Source organism: Gopherus flavomarginatus, chromosome 3 (genome assembly GCF_025201925.1).
Source record: "Gopherus flavomarginatus isolate rGopFla2 chromosome 3, rGopFla2.mat.asm, whole genome shotgun sequence".
Classification (NCBI taxonomy): domain Eukaryota; kingdom Metazoa; phylum Chordata; order Testudines; family Testudinidae; genus Gopherus; species Gopherus flavomarginatus.
The window spans coordinates 112,161,305-112,186,089 of record NC_066619.1 but is presented as its reverse complement, the minus strand read 5'-3'; the positions used below and the strand labels follow the sequence as shown (position 1 = coordinate 112,186,089).

General features: G+C 38.1%; 1 protein-coding gene across 45 annotated transcripts in view; it reads right to left on the bottom strand.

Annotated features, from left to right (window-relative positions):
- Positions 1-24,785, bottom strand: part of PTPRD (protein tyrosine phosphatase receptor type D) — a 1,732,597-nt gene that overhangs the window by 56,211 nt on the left and 1,651,601 nt on the right. For all 45 annotated transcript variants that reach the window (XM_050942985.1, XM_050942995.1, XM_050942996.1 and 42 more), the window contains 2 exons: positions 24,447-24,570; positions 10,501-10,676 (listed from right to left, as the gene is read on the bottom strand). In XM_050942985.1, the coding sequence (XP_050798942.1) occupies positions 10,501-10,676; positions 24,447-24,570 (300 nt within the window). The remainder of the gene's footprint in view (positions 1-10,500; positions 10,677-24,446; positions 24,571-24,785) is intronic.

Sequence of the window (24,785 nt, the reverse complement as noted above, 5' to 3'; positions counted from 1 at the left end):
AAGAAACCAACCGCCACTAAGATCAGGGATGACATTAGCTGGCATTGGTTCAAAAGATGAATGCATTTCTCATGTAGTCTTAGTGCTATTTTTATATAAGGCACATATAGATCATGATAGGCACATTCTTATAACTTCAATATTCTCTCTCTTTCTCTCAGGCTCTTTCATACAAAGCAGCCAAATCCTTGTTCTTCATGGTATTATGAGCACTCACTGAAAAGAAAGCTGTAGGAAAATTGAATGTAGAATTTTTTTTCCAATCGGAATGAAAAGCCTGAGACTGTTTCAGACTTGAGGAGTTTAAATATCACCAAAGAATATTCATAGATATTCACACTTCAACAAGCCACAGACATCAGAGGGGATACTGGCTTGCATCAACAGAGCTGAAGGAGGCAAGTTTCCATATGAGCGTGCACATACAAAAATTCCTGACATTCAGAGGTAGAGAAACAATTTTCCAGTACAAAGTTCTACCACTCAGCCTGAAAAACTCCTTGAGAGTATTCCTAACAGGCCACCCGAGACAATAGGGACAAAACGAAGTTCAGGAATGAGACAACAAGCTAACATAGGCAAATCCAGGCAGATTACAACCCTTGCTGCAAGAACAGCATATAAATCTGGAAGAAAAACAGTTTATACAAAAATGGCTTTGTTTCAGTTTTCCTACGTACATACAAAGGTGCTCACTTCTACACAGAGTTTGGGATAGTTCTTAAAAAAAGGAGATTTTTCTATAATGATGCTGAATAATAATAATAATAATTTGTCTTGAGCTTTTAATTTCTTTATTCAGAATAGAAAAACAAATTATAGTGAGATGATATCTGAACAGTATCAGGTCAGACTTTACCATTGATTCCCCTTGTCAAAACTGTAAGATGATAGATTTAACCACATAACTTTCCATTAAAAATAAAGGTCAAGATGTTATAAAATTACTTGTGGTTTTAGGTTCTTCATTTTTTGGAGCACCTAGTTTGAGATAATTTTAAAAGGCTCAACATTCAAAAAGAGCAGGGGTGTAAAAGAGGTAGTGAAGGGGTGTAAAACAAAAAATGCTAAATTCAGATAAGTACCCAGAAGTTTATAAGCTTGCTTGAAACTTATCCAAATTGCTTAAATCTTTTGGGTTTGCAAAACTGGGCTGCAAATATGGAAACAGTAGACTCTCCTGCAACAAAGCTCAATTTCGTTTAAGGTCCTGTTTATACTAGACTTTAAATGCTGTTTTAACTTCTTGTTAAACACAATTGAAATAAACTTGCAGCAAAAACAGCTTGTAACACACCGGTTAGTTAGCAAGTTAACTCCCTATTTTGAAAAAAAGTATCTAAGATATGATCAGTGAAACTAATTATCACGGGGTGCAGCCCTCATCGCCCGACTGGTGCCTGCTCCTGGTCATCCTGGGGATTAGTTGAGGCTGACGCCCACATTCACAGTCTGCACACTGGCTCTCTGGCTCTGCTCCTGCCCATGGCTCCTCTCTCAACTCCCAGAACTGCAGCTTCCTCAGCTCTATGCCTGGGTCATCATTTGTTTCCCTTTCGGGGTGGGGGTGGAGGGAAGAGGCGCATATCTGTCCAACAGTCCAGCCATTCCTTCAATGGTGCGTGTGGGGGATCTGGGGCTGCCCACCACTCTGGGCCCAAACCCAGGGACCCTGTAAATAGCTTCCTCCTGTTGCTCCTCTGTAACCTGCATCAATGCTGCTATATTTCCCTTCCCCATGGCCCCAGCACCTTCTTCGTCCTTACCTCAGGGCACTCAGCTCTTCAGTCCCAGCAGCCAGCAAGAAGCTCCCTCTTGCTTTCCTGGTTCCTGCCAGCAGCTGCTTTGTCCAAGGTCCTTGGTTGTCTCAGCCCTCCAGGTATGCAGTCCTTACTCCCTTTGCTCCCAGCAGCAACTGACTCTACCCTGCCCTGGCCCCTGACCTGCCTGGACCCAGATTGGCTGCTCCACCAAGCCTCTCTCCTATTGGCTGCTTCCCCATGCAGCCTCCCTAGGCCTCTATTAAAACTTTACATGACAGTGTGGGGAAGATGCCATGTCATACAAATTCTTAATACAGGAAGATAGTTAATAGATAATTCAAAACAAAATCTGTAAATTACTTCTAATTTGATCCTTAAAACTAAATGCATAACAGATTGGTATACATGAGAGCAAACTAAGGTTGGACTCCCATCACACTTTTAATACAGTTCTCCCCTCCAACTGCCTCAACCATCTACCCAGGCATTTACAATGTTAAATTTAAAGCACTCTTTAAACCTCTTTTAAACACTTCATGTGGTCAGTGAAGACAGGGTCTTAGGGATCCAATGTGAAAAAAGGATAACAAATTATTTTCCCAATGGTCTTGCTTAAAATAGTCATTTTAAAGGCTGAGATTGACAGTCATTTTGTTTGATGTTTTGTAAGGGCCAGATCGTGATGCATTACACACAGTGAGTACTACCTTATTCCATAAATACTACCATTGACTTCAGCAGAACTATTCTGGGTGAGTAAGGGTAGCACAATGATACCTAAGGGGGAAAAAAAGTAATTTTGCACCATTCCGATTGCCACTTGGCTATAGGCATAGAAGATTACAGGTTATGGGCGTACCATTACAACCTGACCAGCTTGCCTTGCCATTAGAATACCTCATAAAACTCACTCTGCTCCTATATGATAGAGATTCCGCTCAACACATAGCTCTGATTTGGAAAGATTGCTGTTTAGAGCCCACAATTTAGAGTATTGATCAGTCCAATAAGGTAATAAAAGTGAGGTTGCTATATTCTACCCTTAGCACAGATCCCATTCTGTTACACCATTTCTTGGTTCCAGCCAAAGCCAGAAGTGACAGGCCAGAATGGTACAAAAATGAAAAACAGCATAAGGAAACATGTTATATATTTTTTTTAACCCAGGGCCGGCTCCAGGGTTTTTGATGCCCTAAGCAGGAAAAAAAAAATAAAAAAAAAAAGCCACGATCGCAATCAGCTCTACTGCTGCCACTCCAGTCTTCAGCAGCAATTTGGCAGCTGGTCCTTCGCTCCGACAACCTGTTGCAGAATTGCCGCCAAAGAGCCGGATGTGCCGCCCCTCTCCTTTGGCTGCCCCAAGGACCTGCTTGCTGGGCTGGTGCCTGGAGCCGGCCCTGTTTGAACCTCAAAACTTCAAAGAATAGTCACTTTGGGTTTGGTTATAGTTTTGGGTGTAAATTTGAGGGTCACCCATCCCTAACCTAATGAATACAACCAGTAAGCAAAGATCTTATAACCACACAGATATCTGTCCTATAGCTCACATTGTTTCAGTGACTGCTTAGGAACCCATGTAAGAAAATATTTTAATTGCCATTGCATGGGTATTCAACATCTAGGTTTACAGAAAACGCATTACAAAAACAACCAACACAGACAAGACGACTTAATCATCATGTATTACAAAAACAGGTAAGATGGGACCAAATGAATGATGATAACGCTCAGAAAGTATGGAACTTGTACATTCAGGAGAATCTGTGTCCTACATCAGCATATTTCCCAGAATCACCAGGCAAAAATAGAAGACACTAAATTATCTACATATTTCTTTTCATGAATAGCACAGCTTTCTGCCAACAGAATGTGCTAGATGCGCAAAAATTCAAGTTACTAACCAGTTCAACCTTGATATTCCTATCAAGAACTTGCTACACAGCAGTAACAAGGAACAGTGTTGTCATAGAACAGGAACTAATCATACTATGTGCATTAAAAACAAATAAAAAAGTCTCTATTACTGCAGTGTGAAATGCTCAAAGTGAAAATAGTTCATTTTACATGTAGGTCATCTCTTTTCAGGACAATGGGAGAATTATGTGAGGACAGCTCTGAGGTGACACATCCTTTGGGTCCAGGCTACATGATGGAGGAGACCACTTGCCAGACACATAATGGAAAGGGAAAATCTACTACTTCATCAGAGAAACAGGTGTACCCAAAATAACTAAGAAAAGCCACCTTAGAATAACTTTTTCCAACTACATACTCTATTTGTATGTTTATCAATCCCAAATGTATAAGACATAGAAGAACAGGGATTTGCATAGCCTTCTTGTGGGTGACAAAATAATTGTGCAACATGGATTTTAGGTGAGTTCCCTTGTTTACATTTGCACTGTGCCTCTATTGACAACAGAGCATGAGAAAGGGAATTAATGTTTAAATATTTGATTTGGTGAATGCAGTTTGAGTTAATGCCATTTCAGGATGAGATTCTGAAAGAATCCTAAAGAAGTCAGGCACCCAAATTATACATACTTTCAGTTGGAGTTGAGCAGCTCACTGCCATTGTGCCTTTGAAAATCTCCCCCTTACTGGATTGCCATATGGTTGAGTTTTACAAATGTGCCAGGATGAAATGGTCCCACAACAGAATGTAACACTTCCAGTGTTATAAGAATAACCAGATGCATTTTATCATAGTGAACAAAAAGCAGTACAAAACCTATACATTTCTAATTTACTTTTTGTGAATCTGGTGTATGCATGGTCTAGCAACAGTTTTGCCAGCAATGCAATGGGGTGGGGGGCTAGATTTAACTCCCATCAATTCTGATCCTTTTTACATCTTAACATTCTAAGAGAGTTAAAAACAAAGTAATATGGATAGTTCCTTATTGATCCAGAAGTTATTGGTTTGCCATCCTAAATCAAAAAGCAATAGCAAATCAAGTGCTTATCTCTTCCCATGTAAGAAGATAGTATAATTCAGCAAGAAAGAAGTGCCACTTACCACACCCTTCCTTTCCTGACAGCATGGCTGTGGAGAACAGAAAGCTGAGAATTTATAGCTAGCTTACCAGATAAAGACATGCATATTCTTCTAGTTTCCAAAGTAAGTAAACATTATTTTTGTGGCTGATCTTCTGTTTACACTGAGCATTCATCACTTTTCAAAAATGAATACACCCAGCCTATACTGCATAGTGCAAAAGCAATGTTTGTATGCTAACCATTGACACTTTGTTTGGACTAAGTGAAAGGTAGAGTGTTCAAATTATACATGTTATTTGCAAAAAACAGTTAAAGTAAAGTATTGATGACTCTTCTACTTTCATAGCCATATTAGCGAAGATGTGGATCACTGTCACTTAGGCTGCATATGTTTTCAGTACAACCTGCTTTCTATTGGATGCAATCAGAACTGCTCAGCATATCACAGGCCCCTTTCTGCCATCAGCAAATGGAAATTCACCTCATGTGGTAGAGACATGTGTTTCTGGAGCAGAAGAATCTGGGGATTATACCCAGAGCTGCCTTGAAATTCTGAATGTCCATGGTGTGTAACGAGGCACAGCATGCATTTGCATCAATGATATTCATACTAAACAGACTTTAGGAGCAACCATGTTGCTTATTGAATTTGTTGCAAAGCCAAACACTCTTCAGCATTGCTTTCTGTACTTCTAGAACTGCTATAAAACTTCCCTGATGCCATTCAATACTCCCCTCTCCCTATAAAAAAAGAAAATCAAAATTCTAATTCCAAGCAGCAGGTAAATGAATGTCCTGATCCCTTTTACTTCTCTAGTGTGTGGGCATATGCTGTCTATACATTGCCGCACCTCCATTTTTTTTAACATGTGTGATGGATTATGAACCTCTCAGAACATTGGGACTTCAAACTGAGTGTTCTGACTGGGTGACATATAGTCCTGAACTCTCAAAAAACACACACAAAACTCACCAAACAAAAGCAGCCTAGTGAACGTATATTATCAAGTTCATCTAGCTTCTCCAAGGAGCATGGAACCCCTCTTGGCTTCTCCACAAGTGGCTGTGGAGGAGCAGGTTGCTAATGGTTGAACTCAGAACACAATGAAGAGGATGGCACATACCAAGGTGAGTAGTATAACCCCAAGTGCCAAAGGGGATTCTGGGCTGCATGAACCCAGTGCGCAGCTATTGCATTGCTGAAACTATATGTAATTATCCTCTAAAGATGGCAAACACACACAAAAAGGTACTTAATTCTCTTTAACCATTATAGAAGCAAAGCCTGTGGTCCTTAATTATTCCCAGTTGTTCTTATTGCACTAATATAGGACTGGTACAGAGGGTCTCATTGTTTCATTATTAAATTAATGGAAAGATGATCTTGCTTTCCTACTGGTCTTTTGACACGTAGGATAAGACTATTTCTGCATACAGCTCACTGTGTCTATGGCAACATGTAGTTCAACTGCCACATAGCAAATTAATTATTTTTTGTTTGCATTTGTATATATTCTAGCTTGCAACAGTCTCCATTTCCTGGTAGTTAATGACTGGCAAGTTCAACTTAAGGGCCTTCAGCAAAGTGACAGGCACTTGACTCTTCCAGCTGGTCATTAGCTGTGAGGAAATGTGTGAAGCATCGGTTTAAGTAATAAGTAGTTCCTCATCAATCCAGAATTTAAATTGAGGTTCATATTTCTGAAGCAGTTGCTGCAAGCCTTATATTATATTTGGCTCTAATTTGACGGGTGGGGGGGGAGGGTTGGTTGTGACACAAGATTCTGGCTGTGAACACCATGTTAGTGATGCCCCAGCAAGGAAAATATTGTCAGTGATACAGTGAGGAGGAAGTACAAATGAACACTGTGTCTGTCCCAGAACATTCTGGAGTGAGTCTATACCAAGGAATTAGAATAAGGAATGGGAAGTTTAAGATCTCTTGCAATGGAGTTACGTGCTACAATGTTCTATCCCAAACAATATATTTGAGGGGAATATATGGTGACCTAGTGGATAATACAAATGTTGCCTCGATGTAACAACATTTCCTTTTGTTCCACACTGAAGTCCCCTGTCCCCACCTGGCATCTCAGATCAATGCATATGTTGATCGTAGAATGGAAACAATTTGGGACCACCTGCTACGGCATGGAGGTCCCCTGAGAATGCAACAAACCAAAAGGATCTGGCACTAAAAATGTAAATTTTGGAGGGGGCAGGAATCAATCCAGAAACTCTCACACCATAATATTAATGCTTTAAATTGTTTCACGTGTTCCTGTATTGTAACAGTTAACTGCTTTTCCTAATCTCTAGTTTTCACCCCTTAATGGTTTCCTTTTATTTCATTCAGATTAAACTCATGCATGTAATAAATATGTTATCAACATTTTTCCATGCATTGCAGTGCGTATAATCCTTTTTCATATAAATTACGTATGCGATAGCAGAGTAATGGGACTGATTTCCTCTCTGAGGTCGGATTAGATCAGGTGAGATTGCAGAGATGACATTTAAAACAAAAACAATATGTGAAGAGTTATATATGAAAGAGCTTTCTTTATTCTGCAGCTTCCCAATAGCCAAACAAATGAATAACTAATTCACTGTAACATCTTCATTTGACATTCTCAGCTGTTAAATATGTAAGTTCTCAAAGCTGAGGTTAGTCAGACATCTAACACATGCTAATGAACCAACTTAGCTTGCTTCTGCAGATGCCATTTTAAAAAAACAACCCTTTATCCATGCAGCACAGGTTAAAAAGCCTGATGCCAAGCTCCAGCACTGAGCAATGAAAAAAGGAAGGTAAACAAAATGAAGGCATGAAGATAGAAAAAGAGATGAAGTCCCAGAGAGAAATGATCTTCCTTTGCAGAAGAGATAATGATCAGGGATGTCAAGACACGGAAGTGGACAGAAAAGGGAACAAAGAACAAGAAAAACAAAACTGAACGATGCCCTAATCTTCATTAGCGTTTAATAGTGTTTATATCTCATTTTTGAAATTTCATTTGGTCTTGTGCTGTATAAAGAAATGATGGTGTGGAAAAAAATAAGTAATCTTCTAATCATATTCTTTCCTAGACTAGGGATTCCCACTTCTATCCCACTAGTAATACTATTAATGACATTATCTGAAGATGCTATCTTAGGAGCGGAAGAGGTAACCTAAGTGTCATATTTTCACAATTGTAAGCTCCACCTTAAACGAAATTGCCCATTCTGCTAAATTATGTATTGAGATCTGGTTACATGGACTATTATTGACTGGGCTGACTGCATGAAACTCATTTCACTTATGAACTAAGAATGAGTTAAATCATAAATGAAAGAAACACAGAGACAGTGAACTGACTGGGACTGTCTGGACTCTGATTACACTCAAGAAATGTGTTGCCACTGAATGCAAATCATATGTAAAGGTGATTATTATTCTGATCAGCTCTTTTCAGGGTACAGACAGCAGAGAGGAGAGTTAGCTTGAAACTGCAATAAGCAATTAGTGAAGACAATGAGCAGAATTTTGTCTGGTTATTTCAAAACAAGTTTCTGTACATGGAGCAATGACCTGCAGTGTTAAGATACATGGGAAGTATTTAAGTAAAAAGACCTTCTGCAAAGGACTGTTCATTATCATCAGACTTCAGAGTAGCACTGATGCCATTTAGAAGTAACTTTATTATTAGAAGCACTAGTGAGGAAATGGGCAGAATTTCATTTGCTGATGTCAAAACAACTTTCGGTTCCTGGGCTAAGTAATGCCTGGGGCATCAAGATAAAATAAAGTATTCTGAGAAAAATATTTTCGGCAATGTACTTATTACCAACAGGTATGTGTGGGCAGTGATGTTAATGGAAGTTGAATTTACATGCAGGCACCGAGTCTATAATTTAACTGCTATATCTTGCCTGAACTGGACGCTATTCCTTTATTTTTAATAGGTTTTGAAATGGGAAGAGGCCAAATCTGCACACCAATACGTTTCCAAACCAAAAGTACTACAGTCACAAAGTTCAGGTTACATAAGCAGCACAGCCCTGTATACATCCAATGTGGGAAGAGACGATAATGTCATTACAGAAAGGAATGAAGTATTACAGTGGATTTTGTTTTGCTACCATCTCAATAAACTAAAAATGTTCTAATTTAAAAAATGGAACTTATACATAAACTGCTTATATATAAACTATGATCTGGTCAGATGCACAGTCTACTTTTTACTGATTTAAAGACTTTTGTATGATAGCATATCTCCCCCCCCCTTCTCTTTTTCCCCAGTTGGAACTTTTCTTGACTCTTAATACTTTTTGACCCCAGTGGCTTATTTCGACCTGAGTGGACAACCTCCATTCTTTTCATAATGTTTAAAAAATCCTTATTTTTAATTTAACATTACAGTCATGCTGTTTTTTTCTGATATCCACCCACTCCATTATTTCCTTTCTGATCACATACATACCCTGCATTCCATCTCCAGCTTCCCTAATTATACTTTGACCTTTACAGATTATTCCTGGTGAAGGCCTCATAGTTGAAACGCCATAGATAATTTTGTCTTCTGTTTTTGGCATGTATTAGCAAGAAACATTTTTTCTTATAGCAGTCCCATGTGCAAATATAACACCCTTCTTACATTTTTATCCACAGCTGAGTACTCATTGATTTTAACTAAAATGAAATCAACAGAATATGTCCAAAAGTGTCGAGTGATGGTCACATATCTTAACTTCCTTATGAAAAGATGATTCAGCCATATTTTTGTTCTAGTGCAGGAAGTGACACTTCCAATCCCCTACTCTTGTTTCTAATGATGGATAAGTCTCATGAAGTTGAGATGTTTTGTTCAGATAAGCAGCCAAAGTTTGGATTCTTATCTGAATCTTATCCAAACCTGCACAAACTGGGTTAGAAGTCAGACACAAATATGCTGTTTCAAAATGGTAAAAAAGAAACAAGAAAATACAGAAGTGCAAAAATGTACACTATTTTAACAAATGATTTGAAGTTGAAGTTGAAGAAATGGTTCATTTCTCATTAAGGTAGGGCCAACTTTCTGACTGGGCAGAAGTTTGAATTCATTTTTATTTTCATCAATTCAGGCACTGATCCCTATTTGGTTCTTGGTAGAAAGGTAGACTTCTAGTTATCACATGCCAAATTGACATTGTTCTATCTGGGAATCATTAATACAGCTTACAGGTTTTTTAATCCGAATAAAAATTTGCCAAATAATATGTTAGCTGATATTTGCTCAATTTGTGTGGGAACACAAAATATTCAGCAGCTCAGTATTACAAACAGATTACGTCTTCCTATGCGTTTGAACAATGCCTAACATATTTTGGCCCCCATTACTAACAATAATAACAAAATTCAATTATAATTTTAAGTGAAAATGGTTCTATTAGAAAATAGTAAGTTACATCAAAACATCATTGCAGCTTAGTTCGGACTTAGTTGAAATGGCTGGAGAAACATTAAAGATGATGGGATGTCAAGTTTCCTAGTCACTAGAAAACAGACTAAGAAAAAAGTGGCATGGCTGTAAAGCTCCACATTTAATAATAAAGACACTATTATTAGCTACCACTCTCAAATATTTCAGATACAGAGAGGATTGGGGAAAAACTCAGAGGCAAATTTGAATGAAAAACTTATGTAAATGATAAAGCAGATATAAATTTTAATTTTTTTAAATCGGTCTACAAAAGCAATAAAATTCTTTCTTACCCTGGACCTTTCCTCCAGTTTTGTCATCATGACTACAGTTGCACCCCGTTGCTCCCACATCATTCTCCAGAAATCTCCAAAGGTTTCTGGGAGAGCCCCTTGTGTTGCTATGTAAGCATTCTGCTTTCTGTAACCATCTATGTAGTTGGCATTGACATAGTCACTTCCAGGTATGCCTGCAAAGCAGGAAGAATGAATACATTTGAGAAGTCAGATCACATCAGACACTATTCCTGAGACATTCTGTTACAAAGGTGAGCAAAGGTTTCTCCATATGTTTTAATAAGCATATCTGAAACTTGATAAACAAACAATATAACAGCATTGTGATGTCAATTGGCATGGAAGAAGTGTTTAGATGGGGCAGATTCTTGCCTTGGCATCAAACTTAAGTTCGAGAACCTCTTTTTTGCTTAGATTGCAGGAGCCAGTTATAATATATGCTAGTATCTATTCCAGACAGTTTTGGTATCTTTCTGCTAAAGTGGTGATCAATCAGTCAATAAAATGTGTCAAAAGAGACAAATGGGCTCTCAAACTCCAGCTGTCTCTTGTCCCCACATTTCCTTTCCTCTCTCCAATGCAACCTATCACTTGATATTGTTTTCCTACAACATTTAATTTGCAAAAGAGAGAAAAGGTAAGCAAAACCACTGTACAAAATAAACTATCTAACTTTAGGAGGAAATCAGCATTAGCTGCACAAAGCTCAAATGGACAAATTGCCTTTGCATGACTTCGGGGACTTGTATGGGCAGAATGCACTACAATAACCACACCAATGTGGCCCGCTATGCTTCATGACCTATATAGGCATTTTGGCCAGTAACCACATGCAGTTTATTGATTCAGTGGCTAGGCTGCACTGCCCAGTAACTCCCTTGCACGTTGTCAGGAAAAGACTAACTGTGGAGTGCTGCTCCATTTTTTGCAAGTGGTACAGAGGTGGTTCTGTTGCATTTCAGATCGTGTGTATCCTTTCTGGGGGAAGGACAAGATTTCTTCACCCAAAGGAAAATTATAGGCTCCTATGTTTTCATTCTTTACATTTTTAAATATGGGAAAGGCGCCGATAGTTTCAGACTACTATGATTACTGTTTGTACTTCTCCCCATAATTGGATTGCAGTAGATAAGTATTGGCCTTCTTTTAGGAAAAAGAATGAGGAAACCAAGTGCAAAAAAATCATGGAACCTACTATAACATATGTGTATGACGTAAACACCTTCACAAACCTGAATAAAAATTAAATACATATGTAACAAGGTGGAAGGTCTAAGACCCTGCAGTCCTGTTCTGTTGAGTCACCCTAGGCGTAGGTACTAAAACTCTTTATTGAGATTGAGAGATATTACTGTCAAGTCATGCAGGCATGAGGGTCCAATGGGCTCCAACAGGATATACAGGGGTTAGCATAGCTCTTTGAGCAGAGAAAAAAACTGAAATAGTACAGAGGAAGTCTCAGACGTATTGTGACAATTCGGCCTCCATTTTAACTTAATTGTGAGCCCAACTGTAAGAAGGGAGTGAAAGGTCATAAAATACCACAATAACCTAGAATAATAAATTTATAACAATAAATAAATTTATTATTTTTAATAAATAAAAAGATGCAAAATGGAATCAGAAAGACTGAATTAGTCCGAACAAAAAGGCCTACCTGATATAATTCAAGGGGCGTATAAAGACCACGCCGATAAACAAGAGATGTGTGGGACCGGAAATCAATGACCCAGAATTGTTGGACAAAATAATGAAAGGATGGGCTATTTCACCCATTGCTCTCTTATGGGGGTTCTTAAAAGAAAATACTTAGGGGAGAAAAACACGCTATCAACTACTTTGGATGGGGAGACAGGTGGACCAGAAGGAGTGAGCTTCACCACTGCGGCTGACACATCCTCCATCTCCTAGGATCCACTGTGACACTGTTGGCCCTTTGTCATACTGGTCCTGAAAGAAGTCCTGACCAGACGGGGCCAGAGAGAGGGACCCAGATGACATCTGCCACCACTACCGGCTTTGATTAAATCCTGAACCCCAGCTGGGAACATGAGACTTTGATTCCTGCTGTCACCCCCCACCCCATTTGTGTGTCCTTTTCATTCCCCACCTTATTTCTTCTCTTTCCTATATCTCTCTTTTTTGCCTTTCTGTTTAATAAGAGACTGGCTTAGCTAGCCAAGGCTATATACTTCGCAACAGTGCTGTAAGACTGTGACCAAAGAGGCAGCTAAAAGCAATGCCTTACGTAGCCCAATGTTGGTAACAGTTTGCTATGTCTTGCAGTGGTTGATAAGACCATGCGCATGCTGTGCCTGCATATTTCTGCAGTAAGATTGCAAGTGAGAATCTACACCAGAGGGAGAAGCTGCATTTTCTACCTTTGCTGTTCTTCTCTCTCCTTTCTTGTGTGTGTATTTGTCTTCTACAAACTGGGATCAGACTTTAACAACAGCAGCTCCAGCATATCTAAACTAGCTCTTTTTCTCAAAAGTTATTACTATCTTTAATACCAGTTAAAAAACTGTTAGGGGGAGGAGAAAACTCTCTCTCCACCTAAAGGGAAAGAGAACAAGGAGTGCTGTTAAACTAAAAGCCTTACTCAATACTTTACTTTTCAAACACTTTGGCTTTTTTTCCTTTTTTTAAAGAAAAGATTAAAGAATTTTTAATGTGTGTTTACCATAGAACTAAGATGGCTGACATCTCTGTGTACCAAACTCCGAACCCTGTTTACAACTGTTTAATGTTGTGCAATGACAGGATCAGGGGGAGGAGGCAAGGGAGGGATAGCTCAGTGGTTTGAGCATTGGCCTGCTAAACTCAGGGTTCAATTCTGCACCCGCTGAAGTCAAAGGCTCCCATTAACTCCAAAAATGTCATATCAGGATTTAACTCTGGGACTGTGTGCTCTTCTGAAGACTGTTTAGGGACACAGCATATTCATACCATACTTACAATGTCATTACCAGAGAGACAATATGGGTGAGGTAATATTTTTATTGGACCAATTTCTATTGGTGAGAGAGAGCTGGTGTCATTACTGTTTTCTAATTGATGACTTTGAGATCTTAGAGAGACTGGGATTTGGAGCAGCTGCTTTTTCTCAATTTTTTTTTTCATTTTTGTGTGGGAAACTACTGTATTTTTGGAAATTTTGGCTGGAACATATCAAATTGTGCATCCAAATAGAATAGCATGAAAATAGAGCTGAGTCTTCTGAGTCAATTTTCTTTTGGCAGGAATTACCGGTTCATGCTTTTATAATTATGCTAGATAATACTTAATCCTGCCTGGAGTCAGAGGACTACATTAGAAGACCTCTAACGTCCCTTCTAGTCCTACGATTCTATAATTCTATGCCAAACTACTAGATACACAGCTATCAGTGGCACTAACTTTCTAATCTGCAAGGGGTGCTCAAACTCCCGCTTCTGCCTCAGGCCCCGCCCCCACTCCACTTCTTCCCCAACCCCCTGCCTTGCCCTCCAGTCCACCCCTTCCCTCAAGGCCCCCCAACCCCCCTCTTCCTGCCACCACTTCACCTCTTCCAACAACAACTAGCTCTTATATAGAGCTTTGCCATCACTACATCTCAAAGCACTTTACAAAGTATCTATTTATGAAGAATCTTCCAATCTATACTTCAGGATCAGAGTCATCAAATCTAAATCTTCTTATTTATAACTTCATTTATAACTGAGCCTATCTCTTTCCAAAATTCATATCACACCCACTAACAGGCACATGTGTGTCCCTGTCCCTCTACAACTATCCTAAGAAGCAGTTAGGTAAATTAGACAGACTATACTGAAATAAATGGGAAATCTGAGTGTACAGTGGAATAATCTCATTATCATATCTTTCCTTTTGCTACTTATAGAGATTTTTTTAATGCACCTATTTTTTCATTTCAGCACCCAATTAGCAATAAGGTTACTGACCCCTTATAAAGAGACTAATTAAAATCCAATATAATCTGGAAAAGACTATAAAACTATGGATTACATGTTAGGATAGTCTTAGTTTGGCCAGTAAAACTAGCCTTGGAGGCTCAAGGAAGCAATATAGATTTTTTTTTAATCTGTGTAAATAGCATTTAGTTTAACTGCAACTAAATTTGGCTTTATATCTATATATATATCTGTGTGTGTGTGTTTATGTGCATGCACACACGTAGGAGGAAAGTGCTGACCAAATATTTCAGGACAGGAAAAGACCTCTAACTTCAGAGCTGACGAGAGAACAAGCAGCATTCCCAGATCTAGATCACAGGAAAGCCTACTGACTATGCCTTAGACTAGACTAGACTAGACTATGCCCTACCAAAACAAAAATTTTCCTGAGAAAATTTCTGCTTTCATCAATTTTTTTTTCCGGTTTTTGATGAAAACTGAATAGTTTTTAGTGTTAAAAGCTGTTTGGTATTTAGTTTTGCTATGAAAACCTGAAAAAAAAATTAAAAATGGGAAAACAATCATTTTATTTGAAATTTTCTAAACAAAATAAGACAGTTTTCCTGACTAGCTTTACCATGCACTGAAATTCCTCAGATGGTGTCAGAACAGGCATAGAATGATCCCTCAGATATTTATTTTACAGTGCTCACCATAACACTAAAAGGCACAATAAACTGTGTGGGAATGTAGGGAGGAAAGGAAAAAGATTTCTCCCCTAACTTCTTACTGTCCTGATGGTGTCCACCCTAAGTATAGATGCAAGATTCACATGTGGTTTATTTCCCTGTCCCCACCAACTTTTTTATTGTGTTTGTACCTTTTGGCTAGCAGCTTTTCTTTCACAATGATGATTCTCTTCTCTTTCCTTTGTCCTCAGTAATTTTTTTATTGATTGCTCTTGGTTATTTTCAGGATAATGGGTCATTTTCTTGATGCTCACACTTACTTCATCACAGACATTTTAAAAAGTCATGTGTCTTGAAGGTCACATCATGTGACTCCTGATTATTTTTCCCTAGTAAAGTTATGATGTGTGTATGCCTGAAAATCATCAATTCCATTTACAAAGGATGGACTTGTGGTTCAAAAGACTCTCTCTGACTTGATTAGACACATTTTCGCGTTTCCTTGAATGTGGACATCTGAATTAATGATTTAGAAAATACATCTGCTGGGGACAATGTCACATTTTCTTCCTTTATCAAGATAATAAAAAAAAAATCTTCACAAAGCAGATGAGAAGAAGCATGAGGCCAACATGAGAAATCTATACCTACTGGGTATTATTAATGAAGAAACTGAATCAGACCGGTAAGAAACATTTTCTGAATAAATTAGAATTATATTATGATGTCTTGTATCACACTATCAAGCATATGTTGTTATAAATTAAAAAACCACTATATTTGTAAAGTGATCTTCTGGGATGGTTGGCCTCTGGAGACAACAGTACACAACTCACCCTGAAGATTATCAGTAAGAGAGAATACGGTAAACTTTACATCAAACATTGCAATAACACTCCTTGAATCCAATGCTAACTGTACTGCTAAAGAACCAAAACAAAAAAAAATTAAAAAAAAATGTTCCAGAATGGCTGAAATTTTAATATTTAAAATTGTCTGAACAAGGGATATTCCCAGATTAGATCCCCACTCACCCCTGGAAAGAAATCAAGAGAGAAGCAGAGTTAACCTGTAAGAGTATTTGCAGAGGGGCTTTTGCAGGGCCAAGAGAAGGTGGAACATACCACAGAGCCGGCACTTTCACCTGCATCCCCATTTACTGGTGAAAAGGGCTCTGTGCTACACTTCCTCATGGAGACTGGACTCCATGGAATTTGTAAGGGGGGTGCTCCCTTGGACATGAATGGGTAAACCCTTTCTCTGCAACATTTCCCTCTCCCAAAGCAGATGATATGTGAGCAGTTATCTTTACTCGAATTCTCAAAGTGAATCCTGCTTCAAGTAGTACTAAATTAATGCATCTGCACTCCTGTCTGTGAAGAAGGCTGTGTGCAGTGATGTGTTTCAAGGAAGGGGAGTGCAGAGAAGCCAACAATAAGCAGGATTGGTTTTCCCTGCTCAGATTGTGGAGATTCGTAGGTTTCACGCTATTCAATTCACTTATTCCCCCGCCAACCACAATGAACACCACTCCCACTCTCCCTTGTTACCTCCACACATGCCATCACCACGCTATGACTCATAGTCTCTCCTAGACACACCTACAACTACTCTGACTTAGTCTCCCAGTCATCTTTTCTCAGACACACACCAATTACATTCAAAATGAGCTCCAAAAAACTCATTTCACTCACTCTCTCAGTCAACCCCCATCCTTACATAAGGCATACACTATACCCTTGCTCAGCCACCTCACACAACACACCCACAAATCCCTTCAGGGCATGGGCCTTCTCATATTATTCTCCGGCAAGTGTCTAGTGCAATGTTTGTGCTACATAAATAATAAATAGTAATAACTTGTAAACTGAGCAAAAGTGAAATGCTCATTGCAGGGGGAGATACATGTACAGTAACATGTCATTTTATAGTCACTTCTCTGACCATAACCACATTCCGAACTGAGAAAACTGGACAACTCTGTGTCATATCTAATAGCATAAAAACAATCAAATGCCAGCCAGTTTGATTGTACTGTGGAGAAATCCTGCAAACCTTTGTTAGTTGCCAGAGCTTAAAGGCATCTTACCCACAAGCACAGAGACAACTGCCACCATTACTTAAATTTGGGTGTAACAGTCTGAGATCAGTAGTTTTTGAATGCCTGCTTTCTGTAAACATGTGGGTCAGGAAAGAGACAATGGGCTAAATTCTGTACTTAGTTACACCTCTCTGAAGCTGGAGGAACACATCAGTGTTATTCCTGGTTTATGCCAGTGTAACTGGGCATAGAATCTGGCCTGATTTCTTCAGCATCATTGTCCTTGTAGAAGTTGTACCAGTGATGGGGTCCCAGTTCCTGTCCAAGAGCTCAGTTGAAGAATGAGTTTCCAGGTGGTGCAGAACAATTCTCATATACCCCTTTCTAGTAGCCCTTCTCTCTACGGGAAAGTCACCAAAGTCTGCAAGTTCCTTCCTTAGCATGCGGATCTAGCTCTGTGGTGGCAACATTAGATGAACAGTTGAGCACAAAAGACCTTGGCTTCTCAGGAGAATAAAGTAGGCAGATTTTACAAACACAGAGCGTAAAAACCAGTGAAACAAAAATACTCCAATAACACAATTGAGATACACAGAAGATAATAGGCATAAAAACAGTTTCTTTGTGGCTACTGATCAGAGCGGTAGCAGCAACAATAAAAGCAGCAGTAAAAAGCAACAATGACTAACAGATGTATTGGAGCACAAGCTTTTGTGGGTGAATATTCACCCACGAAAGCTTATGCTCCAATACATCTGTTAGTCTTTAAGGTGCCACAGGACTCATTGTTGCTTGTAGCTACTGACTTACTATTGGATTGTTTTCATGAAATAAAATGAGAGTTGAACAAGCAGCAATATTCTCTGTGTACACAGGTTAAGAGATACAAGTCCTACATAATGGGTCTGGTAATGCAGACCTTAGCATTATTTCTTTGATTCCCTGAAGAAAGTTGTCATCTTAAATAGCTTTAATTAGACTTTACATTTTATTCACAGACTGAAATCACATCATGAAATTGTTTCAAGTCTTTACAAAGGCTAAGTACTGCACAGTCTTTCTATTTAAGACAAATTAAACCATAAACCTTTCTTTCTATGAGGCTTCTCTAAAAGATGTGCTGTTAAGTATAAAAAAAGAGTCTGAAGTAATAGGATTAAACTCTGTCATGCTTGTAAACAATTAACTTGAGATAATGTAATGATGAATAGAAAATGCTGATGAAGCTGTACTATCGGCTTAAATCAATGACTAATGTTTTGAACTATGTCAGGATGAAATGAACTAAAACAGCTACTGGATGCAAATCAAAAATGTTGTTTCTGAGAAAGTTCTCTTGTAACAAGATACATATTGGTAAGGAGATTACCAAACTCAAACGGCGCCATGGAATAAATACCATGTAGTATTTAGAGCTCATTGAAAAAAGAGCAGTATTCAGCAAAGACACTTTTAATAATAGATACTGATAAAATGAAGAAATTTCACTAGGGGACAGGAAAATATAATATATTGCAAAGAAGTTTAAGGAACAAAGGGAAGAGGAGAAACTTAGGTGGAGGAGAAGATGGATTGTTGGCCTGGTAAGGTACATGGCTTGGGACTGAGAATGGGCTGATGGGACTAGAAGAGTAAAGGAAAGAAATGAATGGAAAGAAGAGGAGATATAGGAGTTCCCAGGGCAGAAGGCAATAGAGAGACAGAAAACTTTGGAAAGGAGAACAGAATATGAGAAGGGAACAGGACTAGGACTAGGATGACTGAACAGACAGAACAAGGGAAAGGACCATGGATGGAGAGAAGAGAAGACAGTGAAAAGGGAACAGAGAGCAGAAAAAGATGGAAAGATTTAGAGCTAGAAGTGGGATCTAGGAGTCAGTGGTGTGGGGGAGGTGAGGGCAGGAATAAGCAACAAGGAAGGGGGAAGATGCAGAGAGACAGAAAATTATCTCTAGGAAAGAAAGCGAGGGCAGACAAGCAAGGAAAGAAGGCTGAGAAAAGTGGCGGTAGGGGTCAAAGAAAAACAAAAAAAGGTACAGTCACTTTCAAATTTTCTAAACTGGTCAATAGAAAGACTCTCGGCAAGGAAGCGGCTGGAAGGGTAGAAAGAGATAAAACACAGAGAGCCACAGATAATAACAGCACAATACCACAAGTATGACAACAATGCATTCTGATGACAGTGTCATATTGACACAATATTGCAAAACAAGTATTGAAGTGCAATGTGAGGACATCACTCTGATAACTGTGTGGCTCTCTGAAAATCAATTTACCCATAAAGCAGTTCTCTAGCTCTTCCAGGGTGAATAAAGATATAAAGTACAGCACTATGATGTATATCAAAGGAAATCCTGGATGTTAGTAACTAGTAATGTTAATACTTAGATGACATACTGTAAATTCATAGTGTTCCTGTTACCTATGAACTAAAATACTGCTTCAGACAAAAACATTTTCAGTTTAATTTTTTTAAGGCAAAATAATTTGGTGGGAAAACAATTTTACTATCAGAATTTACATTAAACAACTAAGGACCAAATCCTTCACCTCTGTGCAAAAACCAAGCCCATGGACATTTTGCAAGGGCTCTCCAGTGGGGATACACATGTGCGGGAATTGATAGACTTATCTCCTTTTGGTCTTGGAGTATCAGTAAAGCAACTGTGTCTGCGTGAGCATGGCCTCCCAGCTCTGGTAGCATCTGCAGCCCCAACATATTTCTTCACTGACCAGTTTTGGGTTGTAAGCGGATCCACAGTCCATGTTGTTTACTCTCTCAAAATTCGCTTCAGCTTTGCTGTTTAGACAACCACTCAAATCTAGAGATAGCCATTCAGCCTGCCCTCTCTACACCCAGTTATCCTCATTATGCATTAGTTCTTCTGTGTCTCAAGCACAGTGCTTGCGGATAGGAAGGGACAGGAAATTACCCTAAACATTTGGTTTTGTTTTGTGAACAGAACATAATACAACTGCAGTGTGACAGAGAGCATGTGTAACCAGATTGCAGTACACTGCAGTTGCCCTTAACTGTTCAGCAAGTATTTAACAATATAAATTTGTCAGAATACCTTCTACAGCTAAAGATCATGATCCAAATAGTGAATGCCAATTTAGTGGTAACTGGCGACTCAATATAAAACAAGAATATTAGCAGTTTCTTGCCTTTTTCTTTCTTAAGATTTTTCTTATATGCACAGATTTACTTCAATGCCCAATCTAATTTTAAAGGTGCTAAACTGCCCAACAGAAATAATCAAGCAGTTGTGATATGGTAGATATTATTTACACTTGATTTTTTTTCAACTGTTAGTATTATGCAAATCCAAACACAGATCACAGATTTTTAGTCTTAGATGCCTTCGAACAAGAACTGGAAGCCTTTTTGTACGTGCATTTGAAAAATATTTTATTTCTCACTATTTTTAAACCCTCTTTTAAAGTTTAAAACGAATTTTTTATTTGTGCTAATTTGATCTGTTTGTGCTTAACAAATATGAGGCAAATTTCTGCTCTCAGATCCACACAGATCCATACATCAGATCTCATTTCTGATATGCTGCTCTCTTCTAGTGCTATGGAACTTCACCTTCTTCTCTCCTTGCATGTGTCCCTCCCGGACACATCCAAAAACAGCACAATATCAGAGATGGGATTCAAGTTGCACACCGGAGCAGAATTCTGTCAAATGATATTTTTTTCAGATAGAAATTGAAATGAACATAAGCAACTTAGGGTTTACCTCCTAACATGGCATTTAATGAAAAGAAATTAAAATATTGCAAATTCAAAACTACTATCCGTTTACACAATATTCAGTGTTGACTGTGGAACTCATTGCCACGGAAAGTTGTTAAATCCATCAACTTAGAAAGATTTAAAAAAGGGACTGGATGTTTAAAAGTATAACAAAAATACAACAGCTAATGTTAATAAAACTTTTGGAAGAGATCTTTAACCCCATGATTCAGAGCTTAAGTCGATTTTTAATTTTTAGAGATGAGGGAAATAGATTATCTCACATCTGCCTACAGCTGGGTTCTTAAATCTTCCTCTGAAGCATCTGGTCCTGGCCACTGTCAGAGACAGGATACTGGACTAGATGGATCTTGGATCCACTTCAGTCTGGCAATTTCTATGTTCCTTGTTTGTGCAACAGCATCAATAACAAACTATTATAGTTGTGTGAATAGTGCTTGTTTAGGCACTGGACTAGGACTCAGGAGACCTGAGCAAGATCCCTGGCTCTCCCTTCGTGATCTTGGGCACATAACTCAATCTCTCTGTACTTCAGTTCTTCACAGGAATGATAAACTCATTAATGTTTGTGAGGTCCTCAAACATTACAGTGGTGGGAGTCACCATACCTAGACAGATTGTTAAGTACTACAGTTGCAAAAAACCAAAACACACATCTGACTGAGACGTTCTAAGCACTTGATGTTATTATTTGGGGATAGGTGCTTTTTTGTAGCTGGACAGATTTCTCAATAGAGAATTTTAGAAAGAACACAGGGCTGTATCCAAAATCCATTGATGTTAATGAGGGTCTTTCAATTGACCTCAGTGAGCTTTGGATGAGGCCCATAGGTATTTAAAATAGTGAACAATGATTCCAATGAGGTTATAACAAATGCAATATAGTCCAGTTACTGGGCCTGACCTATGTGGATAGTGCCACTCTGAAACATATTCCTGTAACAATATTAAAAGTGTTCATTTCCATGGCAGCTTGAAAACACATGCAGCTGTCAAATGAAATACTAGGTAGCCTATGTATTTTCCTACCAGGAACATTTATTTTTATTTATAGACTGACAAAACAGTGTAATGAAGTATTGACGCTTGAAAAAGAAACACTTATTACACAATGTTAAGCCAGTATATTCAATTTGGCAAGTTAGACACATAAAAGAACTCAGACATATATCAATAGAAAATCTCTTCAAAAACTGGGAGTTAAATAGTTAACTCATTGCTTATTTCAAGTCAAATCATTTTAACACAAGCAAACATTTCAATTTATGTTGCTTTGGTTGTCGTAAATTGCGGCCTGAAAAGTTTATAAAAGTAGGTAAATCACCAGGTTGAGTCAAAAAGCTATTTGTGTATGCAAGCCTATCACTGATACTTCATATGGCTATAATTATGTTTTATGCACTTAGGATCAATAGCATTTGTAAAGAGTTAGTCACTTTAACCTCCTCAGGTTATTTATGCCATTAAAAAGGGAAATCAAACATTACAGTTAGCATTTATGTTTTCTCAATCCCTTTAAGTATTTCTTTACCAGGTAGAATCCTTTTCTGCAAATACTACACTTGCAAAAGTGTTATTTAGAACTTTTCTTTTATTCTCAATTTTTACTTTAAAAAGTTAGTCTACTGGGTAATTTGATTAACCTTGTTTAACTGAGTGTTATTTTTGTGGGTTATTTTTTCTTTTGCGCATTTTGATGACATCTTCAAAACATGTTAATTTCCAGGGTCACTTGTTAAGGAGAATCTGGCAGGCCTTTTCAAACCCAGCCATCTCTTAATTCACTTATGAGTCAACAAATGGATTTATTTGAAATTAAATGTTCTTCTGGTTTGTCAGTTACTCAACTCTCTTCCCAGCCAAAATACAATGAAAAATTATTTCCCTTGCTTTAGAACTAGTTACTTGTGACTTTAAGTGTACTTCGGAGAAAGGTAAACAATTCAGAAGAGCATCACTGCACAGTGATTTGGTTTTTGTTTGGCTGGTTTTTATACTATTTACCTATTCTCTCTTTATGGAGTTGTTGTTTTGTGTGCTAAACTACAACAAACCAACAGCATGAGAATCTAACCAAAAACAGAGACAACTCTAATTTTAGTAAACTCTTTGGTGTTCAGCTAGATATTTCTATAAAGTAATGTGAGGAAATGTAACTGACACCACTGAAAAAATTTGGTCAATACCAGTTAAATGAGCTCCACAGGTGGAACAAATGTAAGGTGATTATTATATGCATATTTTTCATGGCAATCATTTAAATTTTCCAATATACTTGAGAACCTGTGTCTGTATTATCAAAGCGTACAATATGCAGCTGCAATAAATTAGGTAAAGAGGTAAAGTTTCAACCAGTGGAATTGTGTTTTCCTTCACTGAGCATTTACTTGGCTGTGCATAGCATATTAGAGAATTGATTACACCTATAAATACCATCACTGGTATATCCCATGTCTGCAGGTTTGGAGTAGCCAAAGATAAGGCATTCACAATGTCGATTAAAACACTGCACAATTTAACATATAGAATGTTAAGAATGAAGCAACTATGTCTTTGCATACAGGATACAAGGATTGAAAGTCCTCTTTAATTTTAAAGCCCATTCAATATACAAGATCTATCAAAGCTTACTAAAGGCAATTTTTATTTTCATTTAAATGGTCCCACTTAAATATATAATCAATCATATTACTGACATTACTAATACATGGTGGCCAGCTGTGTAGAATAAACTGAAAATCTGCCTTAATTCCAAGAAACAGCTTGGAGATAGGTAGTGATAGGTAGACAGCGAAAAAATCCTCTGATGGATACTGTTTACTCCTGTTGTTTTAGCACTTGGGAAACTAGACAAACCCTATAGAGCCCATCAACTTGGATAGCCTAGTTCACTCACCACAGGGAAGCACACTACATGATCAGATCTTTGCAAAATGATCTGTCAAAGACAGCTACAACTAAAACTTGTCATTTATACTACCATGCCCATCTACAGGCAATGACATTTGAGTTTCCAATAACACAAATACCTGAAATTCAGTTATTGTCTGTCAATGACTTCCAAGAAAAATGTGTTTAGTTTACAAGTAAAAAGTTGGGTTTTCTAACTGCCAGTTCTGTATACTCACTCTGAGACAAGAAAGACAAGTTCTGTTCTTTCTAGCTCATGTGTTATCAGCATCACTAAAGATTTGGCAAATGAAAATGAGTTATCCATTATGCTGACAATGTGAGAGCCAGACAAGAAACCATCTCACACTCCCTAATAGTTGTGCTGTTAGGAGTAAAAAAATAGTGACAATTTTTGTCAAAAAAGTAAGTATATAAGACTTGGCATACACACAAGGAGCAGATGTGTTGAATAAGAAGTCTCCCTCTTTCTATGGCCTTGTCTAGTTTTTACTGCTTCATGTTATTGAATTACTCCAAATGAACACTGAAAAAGGATGATTATTACATGAATTTAAAGCTATTAATTTAACTGACAAGAAGTGGTAAAATTATTACATTAGCATTTAATATTTAATGAGTTTAATTTGTTAAATAGCTCCTTACCTTCTATTGCTGAAAGTAGAACACGAGAATGATCATATGCAATTACATTTGCATATCTATTCTTTGGTTTGTTTACTTCCAAGTTAGAATGCTCCCACGTGAACTGCTGGCCAGGGTCAATTGACTTAAAAAAAAATGAAAAATGATTAGCTTAAAAACACAAGGTAACATGAATAATACAGACAGCAAACAGTACACTCCCAGTTTTACTCGTCCTTTATAAAAATCCACACAGCCAGAGATTATTCATATAGGACTGCAGGACACAAAGCATTTAGCCAGCCACAGCCTAAAAAGTACTGCACTCCCAGCATACTGATGCCTATTGACAGTTACATT